At 43.6% G+C, this 13532-nt stretch overlaps 2 protein-coding genes across 9 annotated transcripts; one reads left to right on the forward strand and one right to left on the reverse strand.

The window, feature by feature from the left end:
• The first annotated feature begins 215 nt into the window (after positions 1–215).
• On the forward strand, positions 216–6975 carry hmga1a (high mobility group AT-hook 1a). Of its 7 annotated transcripts, none has more exons than XM_056423361.1 (6): positions 886–995; positions 1644–1762; positions 2717–2797; positions 3576–3642; positions 4110–4175; positions 4869–4888. In XM_056423361.1, the coding sequence occupies exons 2-5, from the start codon at positions 1664–1666 to the stop codon at positions 4154–4156; spliced, it is 294 nt and encodes a 97-aa protein (XP_056279336.1). In that variant the 5' UTR covers positions 886–995; positions 1644–1663; the 3' UTR covers positions 4157–4175; positions 4869–4888. The 7 variants fall into 7 exon arrangements, with proteins under 7 accessions (XP_056279333.1, XP_056279331.1, XP_056279336.1 ...); XM_056423360.1 differs by having other exon boundaries at positions 4107–4175; positions 4869–4882; XM_056423358.1 differs by lacking the exons at positions 886–995; positions 3576–3642 and adding an exon at positions 216–627 and having other exon boundaries at positions 4107–4175; positions 4869–6975.
• A 124-nt stretch (positions 6976–7099) lies between these two features.
• On the reverse strand, positions 7100–11557 carry smim29 (small integral membrane protein 29). Of its 2 annotated transcripts, XM_056423362.1 has the most exons (5): positions 11512–11557; positions 10797–11064; positions 10626–10651; positions 10421–10526; positions 7100–8506 (listed from the first exon to the last, which is right to left on the reverse strand). In XM_056423362.1, the coding sequence occupies exons 2-5, from the start codon at positions 10902–10904 to the stop codon at positions 8438–8440; spliced, it is 309 nt and encodes a 102-aa protein (XP_056279337.1). In that variant the 5' UTR covers positions 10905–11064; positions 11512–11557; the 3' UTR covers positions 7100–8437. The 2 variants fall into 2 exon arrangements, with proteins under 2 accessions (XP_056279337.1, XP_056279338.1); XM_056423363.1 differs by lacking the exon at positions 11512–11557 and having other exon boundaries at positions 10797–11474.
• Between the last annotated feature and the right edge of the window lie 1975 nt (positions 11558–13532).

Genomic DNA, 13532 nt, shown 5'->3' on the forward strand with positions numbered 1-13532 from the left:
CAAGTACTTCTTACTCCTAACTTTCGATACTCAAAATACATTTGTTGCCACGACCTACATTTACTTCACATTTTGACATGCCTGTTTTGCTTTGGAGAAGTTTTAAATTGTGGTGGTGCCACTCTTACTTGAGGATCTGAACGTGTCTTCCACCACTTGCTTTCAGAGGAACATAACAAGAAATATCTCTCGGGGGCCTAAAACCGGCTTGTGTTTACATTGGGGAGGGGTGGGGGGGATGGGGTCATAGTTCACTCACCATCACTGTGGAGACTCTGGTATGTAGCCTACTCTTGAGCACATATGCATGCACACACACACAAAATATATGCACGTGCAACAACAACAACTGAATATTGTAATAATTGCAGAAAGCATATCCTGCGATGTAAACACATGCTTTTCGATGTTTTGGTATTTAACTTTGGGAATATGAAGGATGTCCTCCTGTTCCTCGACCGTTGGGTGGCCCATTTATCATATCTCCGCCCTCCCATGAGGGCGGCTCTTTAAATCGCCTCTAAAACCCCTCCTGCCTGGCGCCTTTTTTTCCCTCCGTTATCTGCTGAAGAAAAGACACACGTGCTATTTATAGGCCGGCGCAGCAACAAACTTCTCAACCTGCTGGTAAGAATTGCAAAGATTATTTCGTTAAAGAAAAAAATCCGTCCTCGTCTTTAATTCGGAGCGGGGTCCTTATTTAACTCTGCACGCGCTGGGATTTGAAAGGGGCGGGCTTGTGTGTCGCCTGACGAATAAAAGCTGTAGCCTATAGAGCCGTTCAAGGCTTTTTAACCGGGTACAACCAGCCAGGCTTAAAGGAAACATTAGGTCTTAAATTCAGAGCAGCGATTACAGCCGAGCGATAGGTGAGTGCAAGAAACGCAGCAGGCACAGCGGGTGAGATTTGTATTGTTGTTGCATGCGTGATTTTAAAAAAAGAGGAAGAAGCGGAGCTGGATTTTTAATACATCGTTTCAGCGCTGGAGCTCGAGGTGGGGTTGCATGCTTTTTTTTTAAATGCGAAGCCACATTTGTGTTGAGAGTAACCGACGCGAACTGACCCGCTCGGTTTAATTTTTACTTATTTTTCCTTCACGTTTACATGCAGGTTCGTTTTTACCTCGGAGCGCACACTCATATACACACACACACACACACACACACCGGCCATTGTTGTGTGAGTCGGTGTGTCTCGCCCCGGCGTGCAGACACGCTGCGAGAGTGAGTTTCACGCGCAGGCCCGACCACAGCACACAACAAACTACAGCGACGGGCCTCCTTAACAAAAACACGGTCGGGGAAAGAGAGCGTAGGATTCAGTCGTCTTATTGCAGATTCATGCGACTGCCGACGGTTCTCCCGCGATATCACGCGAGCCGATTGGGCGTCGAGCCCTCGTTTGTGTGGCGAAGGCGCACAGATGAGACGGAAATAGACCCTGGTAATAAGCGCGGATTAATCTGAGAGTTAAACGCGTTACCGATGTGCGGTTAGTCCGCTGTTTTTTCTTCTTCTTCTCTTGTTATTGCCGTCGGTGAGTTTTAAAGCCCCTGTGTGTGTGTGTGTTTTTCTGCGCCGTGTGAGAATGTGGCCGCCTCGGTCGCTGCTGCGGTCCTGAACCGGTGTGATTTATTCCCCAGGTCTGACGAGCTAAGGAAGTATGAGCGGCAAGGGGACAGCCTCGCCGAAAGAGAAGGAGGAAACGGAGAAGAGGGGGCGTGGAAGACCCCGCAAGCAGCCCCAAGTAAAGACCGCTGACGTAAGTGGTGGCAATTTATTCATTTAAGTGGGTCATTGTATCCGGTTTTGTGTGTTCGGCAACACAGGTGTGCGTTGAAGAGTATAAACCAGGAACAAAACGAGCTCGTCCGTCAAATCTATTCCATTTAGTGCTCTGGTAGATGCTATTGCTGGTGAGGTGCTCGTGCATATCGATAACTTATGCATGCACGAGCCTATGCCCCCTGCGTTTCCACTGAGCCCTCCGAAAATCACAACATTGTCTGCAGCAGTGACCATTTGCTCACCCCCCTTGTCGTCGTAAGCACAGAAGGTTACACCTCACTTCCTGTGTCTGACCGGTTTGTAAGCGACCGGTAACCCAACACCTTTAAACCTGTTTTAACCCCCCATGACTCCCCCTCTGCCCCTCGTGTAATGGATGACACGGCCGAGCAGACTGGCTCATATAGCTGTCCCTCAACAAGGTGTGTTTCGGTATTGAATTGCTCGGGTTGCCATGCGCTGCCGTTGTAAACACACTCCGAATGCAACAGGAGAGACGTCCGCCATGACGTGGCCGACGACCGCAAACGATCACGTGAGCAAGGTTGTGAATTCACCTTGCATTTTAGAGTTACGGGTAATCCCCCCCCCACCCCAGTGCTAATTTGGGATATTCCCCTTTCTGCAACTCCAGTGCAGCGGCTGTTGGTTTTAGTCGGTATGAACCAATGTTTTTCTTCGTGAACCATAACAGCTGATAACAGTTTACATAGTTTGTTTTCCGTGGTTTTTCCCTCCACGTCTTTAAAGTGTTACACCGTCCCCGAAAAGCGAGCTCTACGCCCGAGTCGTGCACTTGTATTGTTGTTTTTGTACAGACACCTGCTTCCTCGTGTCCTGATACAAGGAGGCCTAAAGGGTCGACTGTGAACATGTTATCTAATGTTTTGCTGCATGCTAACTCTTGCGAACTGTCTTTGATTGACAGGAACCAAGCGGGTCCCCTGCGCCAAAGAGGTCCAGAGGGCGGCCGAAGGGCAGCAAAAACAAGACGGCCACTAAGGGCAAAGTAAGTCGATGCCGCCGACATGTTGTGACGTGCAAGCGTCCTAAACCGGAACGGCGTGCACGCCGACAAATGTCTTCACAATCATTTCCCCTTTCCTAACCATTGATTCCTCTGGGTTCATAAACGGTAGTTTCTAACCTCATCCTCTTGAAGAAAAAAGGACGTCCTGCTTGTGATATATTGGTTGACTGCAACGTAGCCAACCCCCCCCCCCCCCTCCTTCTGGTGTCAGGAATAGCCTAGCTTGTGTTTCCCATTGTAAGCACCATGGTTATCTGCCATGCTCTTCTTTTATTTGAAGTGATGCTCACCCTGTACTTCCTGTCCTCTGGCTTCCTGCAGCTTGTCATGCACACATGCCTGGTGCAGGTGCAGAGGCCGCGCGGCTGTTTCCGAGCTGACACTCAGGCACCCCTCTGCCTCCGCCCAGCACACAAGCCCTAGTTATTCTCTGCCCGTCGTCTCCATAGCAACAACTGATTTTTCTCCCCCCCCCCCACCCCGACCCTCCGGCTCCCCCGTGTGCTCGGTCTTCGCTGCTATGTATGGGAAAAGGGAGTGAGACGGGGAGCCGAGGAACAACAACAAACCCGCGTATGATATAGGTTTAGCAGCGAAGGCCAGGCTGCGGAGGGTTCGCTCTGTTCCACCAGCTGTCTCTGAGCCTCAGACCAGGTGGCCAGCGAACTGGAGTGCCCTGTGTGCAGTTCCTGTCGGCCTTCCAGATAATAGCCAGTGAACCCAATGCCCCCCCCCCTTTATATCTGTCTCATTACAGCGGTCCTGCTGCCATCTGCAGGCAGCTATACGCAGAGCTTGTTTACACCAGGGGTTCTCAACCTTTAGTAAGTTACGGCCCCCTTCGGACTGTTTTCCAAGGTCCACGTTGCCCAATAAATGAGAATGACACGAGCATCAAAAAAACCTGTGCTGTAAATATGCTTAATGTCGGCTTTAATGGCTAAAATGAATAAATAATCTGCTTACCGATCGCTGCCCGACATAAATTTAATGCACTCGTATTTCTTGAGAGCTTCCACTGGGAGTCGGCGCCCGTGAGTTAGTCTCACAAAGCGATCCGCTTCACTGCAGCCAACAGTCACTAACTCTCTGCCTGATGGGACTTGTTGACAGCAACGGTTTGATTAACCCTTCTGTGCCTTTCTTGAGCGCATTTAGATATCAAAATAACACGTTCTGTGTATTACCCAACCGGTTTTTTTTCTGCAATCCAACCAATTGGCAGCAGCTCTGCGGTCCCCTAGGTGGCGCTCTATTAACCACATACTCCCTTTTCCCCTTCTCGGAGAAGGCGGCGGCGGCGGCGGCGGCAGCTCCTGCTGCAGGGGGGAAACGTAGGGGAAGACCTAAGAAGGAGGTAAGAGTTCCTCGACAAACGGCGTAACATCAGTTCTCTCTTTTTGTTTGCAACCACTCCGCCCCGGATTGAACTATGAATGGAATGACTGTCGGGGTGAAAATTGCATTTTTCCTAATTCCCCTGCCTGCCTTCCTCTCAGATGAGTCATCTTTTACTCATCGCAGAAGATTTGTGTTATGCAGTGTGCTGCTCTGAAGTCTCTGAATCAACATAGTGTCTCGCCTTTAAAATGTTCCCCGTGCAACTGTTGACTCGTGTACGTTTGTTGTTGTTTTTGCGACCGTAAAATGTAGCGCGTAATGATGTGCAGCGGGTCAACTAAGCATGTTTTTGGGGTGGGGGTGGGGGCTCTTGTAGTAACATTCTGTCATGTGCATGCGTGGTCGGGGCGTACCGTTGAAACGAGTCTGGATTTAATTAGTCACAGAGAGGAATGACCCACAGTTACCCTCCCAGCCAACCCGCTCCCTTTTTATGAATGGGCAGCAGTGAGCAGGAACGGCAACGGAGCAAAAACAGGATGCCTCATTGTGACTCACCACTCTTATGAATCACGTTTCACTACAGATGGCTCATACTTCCCCTGGCTGTTGTTCATGCCATAGTGGTTTATCGAAGAGCTTCATGATATATTTCCGTGGCGTTTGCTAAAAGTAAAAAAACGTGTTTCGTTCGTTTGTTTTTTCTCAGGAGAAGGAAGAAAAGGCATCCCAGGAATCGTCTGACGAGGAGGAGGAAGATGAAGAAGACCAGTAATTACAACGCATGCTACCTCACTCGACATACTGACTTACTGTTAACCAGAACTGGGCTGTACCTGCAACACCAGGTGCCACCACATGACCACTGTTCACGACAACGCCCTCTTTGCCAAAAGGAGGGTTAACGCAGTACAAATATCATGCAGCAGCACTGGATAGAACGATGGACCTAAGAATTACATGAAAGGTAACGAGTCCTTTTCTCAACACGTCATGTTATCACAAGTCTTTTATACTGGACAAAAGTGTGCTCCGAGGAGCCTGGACATTTCCGTTTTTCCCCTAAAGATGGTTTGTAGGACATTTTCTCTGCTTAACGTTACTTTTTCTGTTGAACCTGCATCTGAGATGGTAGGGCAAATAGATTTTTTTTTGGATTTTTTTTCCCATGTTTTGTACTGGACAAAGGTGAATTTTACCTATACTTATTTTTTTCGTTTTGTGTGAAGTGGTTAACCTATCTGTTGCATCGTATTCTAGATGGAGTTGAGCTTCAGTGTTTAAGATGAGATAACAGGCGGTAGGGGAGTATTTTCCCGCTTTTTAAGAACGACATTAACCGATTTTGTTCCCCTCATCCCACCAGTAGAGCAGAATCGTCTTGACCACCTCTTGCCCCATCCAGTCGGGCAGTTTAGGTATAGTTGCGCTTCTAAAACTTCCTTCAAGGTCCTCTCTGTGTGTGTGTGTGTGTGTGTGTGTGTGTGTGTGTGTGTGTAGTTGGGAGCTGTAAAGTGTATTGTTAGTCTGATTACTTACTGTTTGGTTCCTTCGGGTTACATACCATTTGGAGAGAAGCAAAAAACCAAGGGTGTGCTGCTTTTTTCATGTTGTAATAAAACTCAAATCTGTTTTTGGTATGATGTGTGTTTTTAAGGATGGAGTAGGCAGAGTTCTAGGCAGAGAGCATCGGTGTCATTTCTTCAGGGAGCTTTTACAAATGAATATACACTTTTATTAATCCCCAAGGGGAAATTAGTTCCCAAATGCTGGTACATCGGCGTTTTCACACGGTCCTCAGTTTCCACGCGCGCCCCCAATCACTCGTAAAGGCAAATTGCAATTAGTCGAACAAGGAGTTTGATCGTACCAGAGGACAGTCGATGGTAATTACTGTTTAACAGGGCTGCAAGTTTTCCATTCCATCTCTCGCTCTCACTGCCTCACCTAGGTCCTTCTGTCCTCTCCTAGAGCAGCGATCTACTTCGTCTGTATGAAGATGCGTGTTGTATTTCTAAGTGTCAGGGAACCGCAGTCGCAGTCCACTTAACTGGGTTTTTCCACACCCCTAACTAAGCTGCTACAACCTCAGTTACGAACCCGGAAAACTGCAAACGGGCGATACAAGGCCCGCAATTTCATACCTCACTCGACAGCTTACTTTACCGTGTAATTTAACTGGGTTTGTTTTTAAATGTAACTTCTGGCGTGAGTTTTTTATTTTTATTTTTACGTTTCTTTGTTTTGTTTTAACCTGACATGTCATGCGATACCCAAGATGTCATATTTTGTGATTGTGAGCGCGACACGCAGCACGTCTCGGCTCGCTCGTAACCGGAGCTCGCAGACGACAGGTTAATGTGTGAAGCGAGTCGGGGAGACGACTGCGTTCGCTGACTGGTAGATTAGCGCGTGTGTGTGTGTGTGTTTTTAATTCTTCTGGTGCACTGAAATGTTTGGTTCAGATATTCATGGACAAATGTTTGCGATCGACTGGGCGCTCTTTCCACTAAACTGTTCCATGGGCCGCCGTGTGTTCGGCACACGCAGCCCCCCCCCCCCCCCCATGCTCATACAACGGTCTTTTCATGTATCTTTCCCAACATCCTCAAACTACTCTGGACAATATTGGTATCATTGATTTTTTTTTTTTCATGCCAACATCTTGCATCCGTTCATTTATATACTGTAAACTCAATAGGATGGGATCATTCTTTTTAATGTACACCGTATATAAATGTACAATGTCTATATTTCTATGGTGCCCTACAACAATTTGTATCAGAAATGGTCAATAAAGAATTTGTTTTTGTCAATTTCCTCTAACTTTTTACCATGTGATGTATCCATGTTTTGATTATATTTTAAACCCAACACCCAACTGGACTTGTGTGTGTAGTTAGTACCATGCAGACTAATCGAGACGCAATGAGCATAAAGACGAGTTGAATCTCTTTATTCAGGTGTAAATCGACAGCCTTAAATAATTCTCTCAAAGCAACACAACAGACAACTGTCTGAAGGTGGAGCTTTTACAGCGCGGCTAAATTCATTCACATCAGTTTATTGACATTTCATGTACAACCCAAACTGTTTCACCAGTTCAGACCAAGGTATTAACTGGATATTACACTTTCAATTGGGACTTATTTCATAAATGAATTAATCTTAACATAAAATAGTCTTCAGATAATGCATAGAAAATTAATGGTGTGTAAAGATGATGCAATTAATTGCTTTTAGGTCGAAGTAAAACCGGTCTTTTAAAAAGAAAAGCTAATTCTTACACAAACTCATCTCGATGTGATGCATAACATCGAGTCCAGGCATCTTTTAAAGACATTTATCATCGTAACCAATACATGTTCCCCTTGAACACCTCATTGCGTTCACCACTGCAAAGCCAAATAAAGGTTACATTTTGTCAAAGAAAAAAGCAGCGAGGTTTCCTGAGTGCTTGATACAGTCAGACCTTTGGCATTCATCCTCAGCTGGAGGTACGTTTATGTTGGTGCCACGCCACGAGACAGGACATATTTAGGGCACGAGTCACGGCTCATTCTGTGGATGTGAGTGGGATGGTGTTATTAAACCAATGCCGCTATTAAGAGTCATAGGATATCGCTTAACCACAAAAAGATGTGGATCGCAAGTTCGAACCAAAGAGGGGCACGTTCCGATTCGACCCAATAAATAAATCTCTCAAAATACATCTTTAGCCACATATGAAATGTTGAATTTAAAAAGTCATACAGTGTTTCATGCCAGCAAATGCACCTCAAACTAAAAGCATTTAATCAAAAGCAATGTTTTTTTTAATGCACCGCAAACCTCTTCACAAGCTATCGAGGCAACGGTCGCAAAGAGGGGTGATTTTAAACTAGTGCAGAACATTCGTACTCGGCACCTTGAACTCAGTGCAAATGCCTCCTGCGACCCACAGGAACACAACCGCGTGCCTTTATTAACAGAATGCATGTAAACAACAGCCTAAACCCACAGGAAACTTCATCTTTAGAGTGATTTCACATATGTTTTACTTCCGAGTCATATCGAGGAATACCACAGTAAAAAAAAAAAAATTTGAATAAATATTTTCAAATAAATTAACGAAGGGTACCGTGTCTATGAGGCACACAGGATTGGAATCAGAACCACATACATGACCAATCGGTCCGCACACAAACAAAGAATGTCCCGTGCATGTCTTCGAGGAACGACCGATCTCCGTGGCCGAAGGTCGTCTCCACGCGGAGAATGTGCTGTGCTTTCCCGCCATCATGCGTGGACATCTTTGGTCAGAAGAGGGCGTCGCTGTTGATAACCTCTGGCCCAACCTTGAACAATCTGAGGGCGTGAAAAAGACAAAGTGTTTAGCGCGTTCCTTTATTTAGCACAACATTGTTTCTAATGAGGAGATTAAAACTGATATAAATGGTCAGTTCAGCTAAATCACAAGAAAACAAGACTGACTGTTGGAGCTATTTAATTTGACATTTGTATTTAGGTTTTATTGTAAAGTAATATTGATTATTTAGGTTATATTTTGATAGGTTAGTTGTTTCTTATGATAGTTGTAGTTTAGTTTAATGTATTTAGTTTTAGGTTCACTGATTGGGTAACACGGAGCACCTGTGGTTATATGTAGAGGTGGGGAGGCACAGGACCAGCATGCACCAGGGTGGCCAATGGTTTGTTACCACAGCACAGAGAGGACGTGTCGACAATTTGTTGGTTTAAGAAATAAATTATCAGAATAATAACAGGCGGAAATGGACATTAGTTTCTTTTGCCTGCGTCAACACCGAAACCCACGATGCATCAGCGGCGGTTTGATTTATAGTTTTGTTTGATTTCGTACGACAAATGGCCACGACGCTGACCTTCCCTGGAGTGGATGTGACAATTATGTAAGGAACAAAATGATGTGATTTAGGCGAACAGACCCTTTAAGGACTTCATAATAATAACACAACGAAATAGAAGTCAGAATGGTGAACTCCTTTTTGTTTTTTAAGGGAATTATTTATAAAAAAATCCTTGAGTTATAAATGTAATTAAAAACGGATTAATATGGAAGATGTATGTGGTAGTATATATAAATATATTTTGTTTTTTATCTTGTTTATTGTTGTTTTATTTATTTTATATTAATTTTATGATTTATTTTGATTTCAATTTAGGATAGGAATTTATAAGCATTTTTTTGCTTCTACCTATACCTTTTCAGTCTCTTTTGTATTTTTTTTTATAGGATATTACATTACATCGAGCTGCTGCATTCTGGATGAGCTGCAGGGGTCGGATGGCCTTAGGATAATATTGTATTGTATTTGATTTGATTGACTGAATAAAAAAATAAAAATAAAATATCAGTGGCCTCAAAGGAATACATGACTCGATGGTATTGTTCTTCCCTTTTTATATATTACAACTACTGGGATGTAAAACTTATAGAGCAACATTACCCGTGGTCAACACTGCCACCTGGTGTCTCTCGTGGCTCAGTGCATTATTTTTGACTGGAATGAACCGGGTCAATAAATTTCATGTCTGTAGTGTTATTCCATTTATAACCATCTATTTCTATTGCATCCATTTCTCAACTAGAACCATCCCGAGGATAAGAGAAACTTCGGAATCTTGAACATACACGTGCGCCCTGAAATAAAAACGACCTTTAACGGAACGTAGACATTGATTCTAGGAAATGTTTGAAAGGCCACATTTTGTGAAAAAAGAAAGCGCCTGTCAAGTTTATGACAAATGTGATCACTTCAGATTGAACTAAAACTAGCCACCGGACAGATGTTGTGAGGGATTTGAGGCTCGCAAATAAAATGGGAGTAATGCAACTTTCCTCCAACCACGACTATCACTTCACTTTCTACTGTAATTCTTGCAGCCACGTTTCTATGGAGAGGGAGGAAGTGACTGGACAAAAGAGGAACTGCTGCACCGTTGTGGCGCAACAAACAGAGAAAACCAGTAAGCATGTCTTTTGAGGAAATATCAGTCGTATTAAGCGCTGACGTGCTGAATCCAACCCTCGACATTTAGACAGAATAAAGCTTACAGTCCCTACAGTAGCATTGCAATTGAACGTTTTTCCTGCTAACCTGATGCAGAGAAAGAAAACTAAATTTTCAAAAGGGGCGATCCCGACTGATCTGATTTCTAAATGACTTGTCAAACTTGCATAAAAAAAAAAAAAAGAAGACAAAACAAAAAAAAGGTGTGCAAAGCAACGGTGCCTCCTACCCTCGTGTCCTCCTCTTTCCACAACATTTCTTGCTCGACTTCATTGAGCTCCTCCGATGGATCGTAGGTGTAAACTGGTAACAGCTGATGACGGAGCCGGTCAATTCTGCGGGACAAAACAGTAATCAGGTTTATCGCTAAAGTAATCAGGGTTATCACGAAAGCACTGTGTCATAAAATCAATAGAGGACAGTTCAAAGCCTACCTCCTTTTCTTTCGGATGTACATGACCTGAAACGGACAAAATCAATGAAGAGTATTACATGTGCTGTGTATACGTCGGCCTCTGAATTCTGACGTTATGCCTTTTAATTTCGCCAACACGCATGGCACTATTTTACTTCCAGCAAGTGTGCTTTGTGTCGGTGGTCCTTACCACAGCTGCAGCTATTCCAATAATGGTGATGAGGAAAAATGGCACCAACACATAGCTGACTGCCACATCTCCATCGACGATGGCAGGGGTCTCAGTAGTGCCGTTCATTGCATATGTTCAGGAGAAGGGGGGTTAGGGTGTGTGGAGGGGGGCTGCCCGTTCAGGGGCCTCTACAAGCAGCTTGCGGCCCCTTGTTGTTTCCGCATCATCCTTGTCGTGCATGTGACTCCCACATGGTTTCCAGTGCCCTTCCTAATCAGCGGCGAATCTGCTGGGAGCAAGGCATGAGAAGAATGTGCACACGGCAATGATTCAGCCTGTCAAGCAACTACCAGTAGATTAATTTCTTCAAAATAGGCACAACCGATATATTTTTTAACGTTTAAATTGTCGCAAATAAAAATAATTTTTAAAAATCTATTTTTCAAGCAGACGAAAATATAACCCCGCTGTTCCCTTTCCTTTAAAAAAATTAAATAAAGACCCGCATTGGTTTCCCGCTGTACACCGAATCGTTTCGAGCTGCGACGTAATGATCGCGGCTAACGTGACAGTTAGCTGCCCCCGGCCACCGTCAGATGACACCGGCACTAATGACAACTTGCTTTACTGCACAAACAAGATGAAAACGAGCCCCTCTGGAGGACGACGTGTACCTCTAACGAGCTACAAAAACCCCGTTTGTCATATTTGAACAATTGGAGGAAACACTCACTTTTTGAGTCACGTTATGTTGTGTTTGCGGTACGCAGGCAGCTGTCTTCCGTCAGCAGGTTGACAACATGGAACCAACTGCAGCACTTCCGGTTCCAAGCTGTCACAATAAAAGCGCCGCGACCACTTTTTATTCTTTATTATTCTTATTTGATGTGTGGATGTGTCGGTAACCTGTCACATTTAGTCCCACTCGTGTTGTATATTTTGTGTTATAGGGGATTCCCGAATCTTTTTGAAATACGTGTGGAGCTGGCATCCCCAAAAAGAAACACAGCATCTTATTTTGTTGATATGGCAAATGAGTCACACAGAGAGAAAGAAGAAGAAAAAGGTTGAACGATTTACTCACGTGCTAAAATACCTGCGACTGTATTATTATTTTACATTGAAACACATCACATTTTTTGTGTTTCTTTTTAACACACAGACCAACAATGAGTAATAATCTGATGGCAGCGAAATAATAGGAGTCATGAGTAATTTAGAATTTCCTAGAATTTGTTATTAGTGATTGACATAACATGAACCAGGGTCGCTGCTGTTATCATCATCACTACAATTTAAGATCAATGGCTGTATATATTAATTTAGTAAATTAATCAGGAGAAGCGTCAAGTGCTCCTGCAACCATCTGCGCATGCATGGTTTGCTCTCTGCAATTTGATTGGCTGTTTGCGGAGGACTCCTGTCGTCATTTGCTGGTGGTTTGCCCCAAACCTTACCTCCATTGAGGAAGTGGATTATTTAACTGTCTTCTGCTAACCGACTTGAATGTTTGATTTTTGAGGAATAATTTGCGATTAAACATCTCGAAGCGCCACCGTGCGCCGAATTTGCGCACTTAAGCGCTTGTAAAAGAAAAAAACTAAAATTCAGATGTGGTTCACCAGGAAAAACGTGTCTAACTGTTATCTCGTGAGAGAAAACATTTCTTTGCTTCCTATTTTGAATACATTACCACTGAGGCTCCCATAATGAAGCATCGAGCATGTCACATACATTCATCCGTCCAGGTCAGATAAATCTAAAACCTATAAAAAGAAGTGTAAAATATTCTCAAGCATCCAGGAAGGCACGTCAGACCAGACTCACGATGATGTCACAAAATGATTTATGTATGAAAAAAGAAATATATACACTACCGTTCAAAAGTTTGGGGTCACTTAGAAATGTCTTTATTTTTCAAAGAAAAGCACTGTTTTTTCAATAAAGATAACATTAATCAAAAATACACACGATACATTGTTAATGTGGTAAATGACTATTCTAGGTGGAAATGTCTGGCTTCTAATGAAATATCTCCAGAGGTGTATAGAGGCCCATTTCCATCAACTATCACTCCAGTGTTCTAATGGTACATTGTATTTGCTAATCGGCTTAGAAGACTAATATCTGATTAGAAAAGCCTTGTGCAATTATGCTAGCACAGCTGAAAACAGTTATGCTGGTGATATAAGCTATAACTGGCCTTCCTTTGAGCTTGAAGTTTGTAGAACAAAATGTATACTTCAAATATTAATCATTATTTCTAACCTTGTCAATGTCTTGACTATATGTTCTATGAAATGTTCAATTCATTTGATAAATAAAAGTGTAAGTTTTCATGGAAGACACAAAATTGTCTGGGTGACCCCAAACTTTTGAACGGTAGTGTATATTTATTTTGTCAAAACGTGAGGATATTGACACACATGATGTAGCCATGATGGGCAGAAAAGCTTTTAACACGCCCGAACACAAAATTGCTGGATGAATGAAAAAGGAAGAGACATAACTATTTAATTCGGGGATCCTTACTTCTACTGGGACACACATACATACATCCATACATATAGTTTGAGTCAGCATCTTTGCTGTCTTGATTTCTTATCATTGATGTTAGTATACACAGTTTGAGATTAAATTGAAGCTCAGCAGAGGAGGACAGGTTGAAGAGAAACAAAACAACGGTGTGATGACCATGAAAATAAGTTGTATTCTCGCTTTCCTTTAGAAGCAGGAGGGCCTCTTCAAGGCGGA

This window comes from Pseudoliparis swirei, chromosome 9 (genome assembly GCF_029220125.1).
Source record: "Pseudoliparis swirei isolate HS2019 ecotype Mariana Trench chromosome 9, NWPU_hadal_v1, whole genome shotgun sequence".
Lineage (NCBI taxonomy): Eukaryota > Metazoa > Chordata > Actinopteri > Perciformes > Liparidae > Pseudoliparis > Pseudoliparis swirei.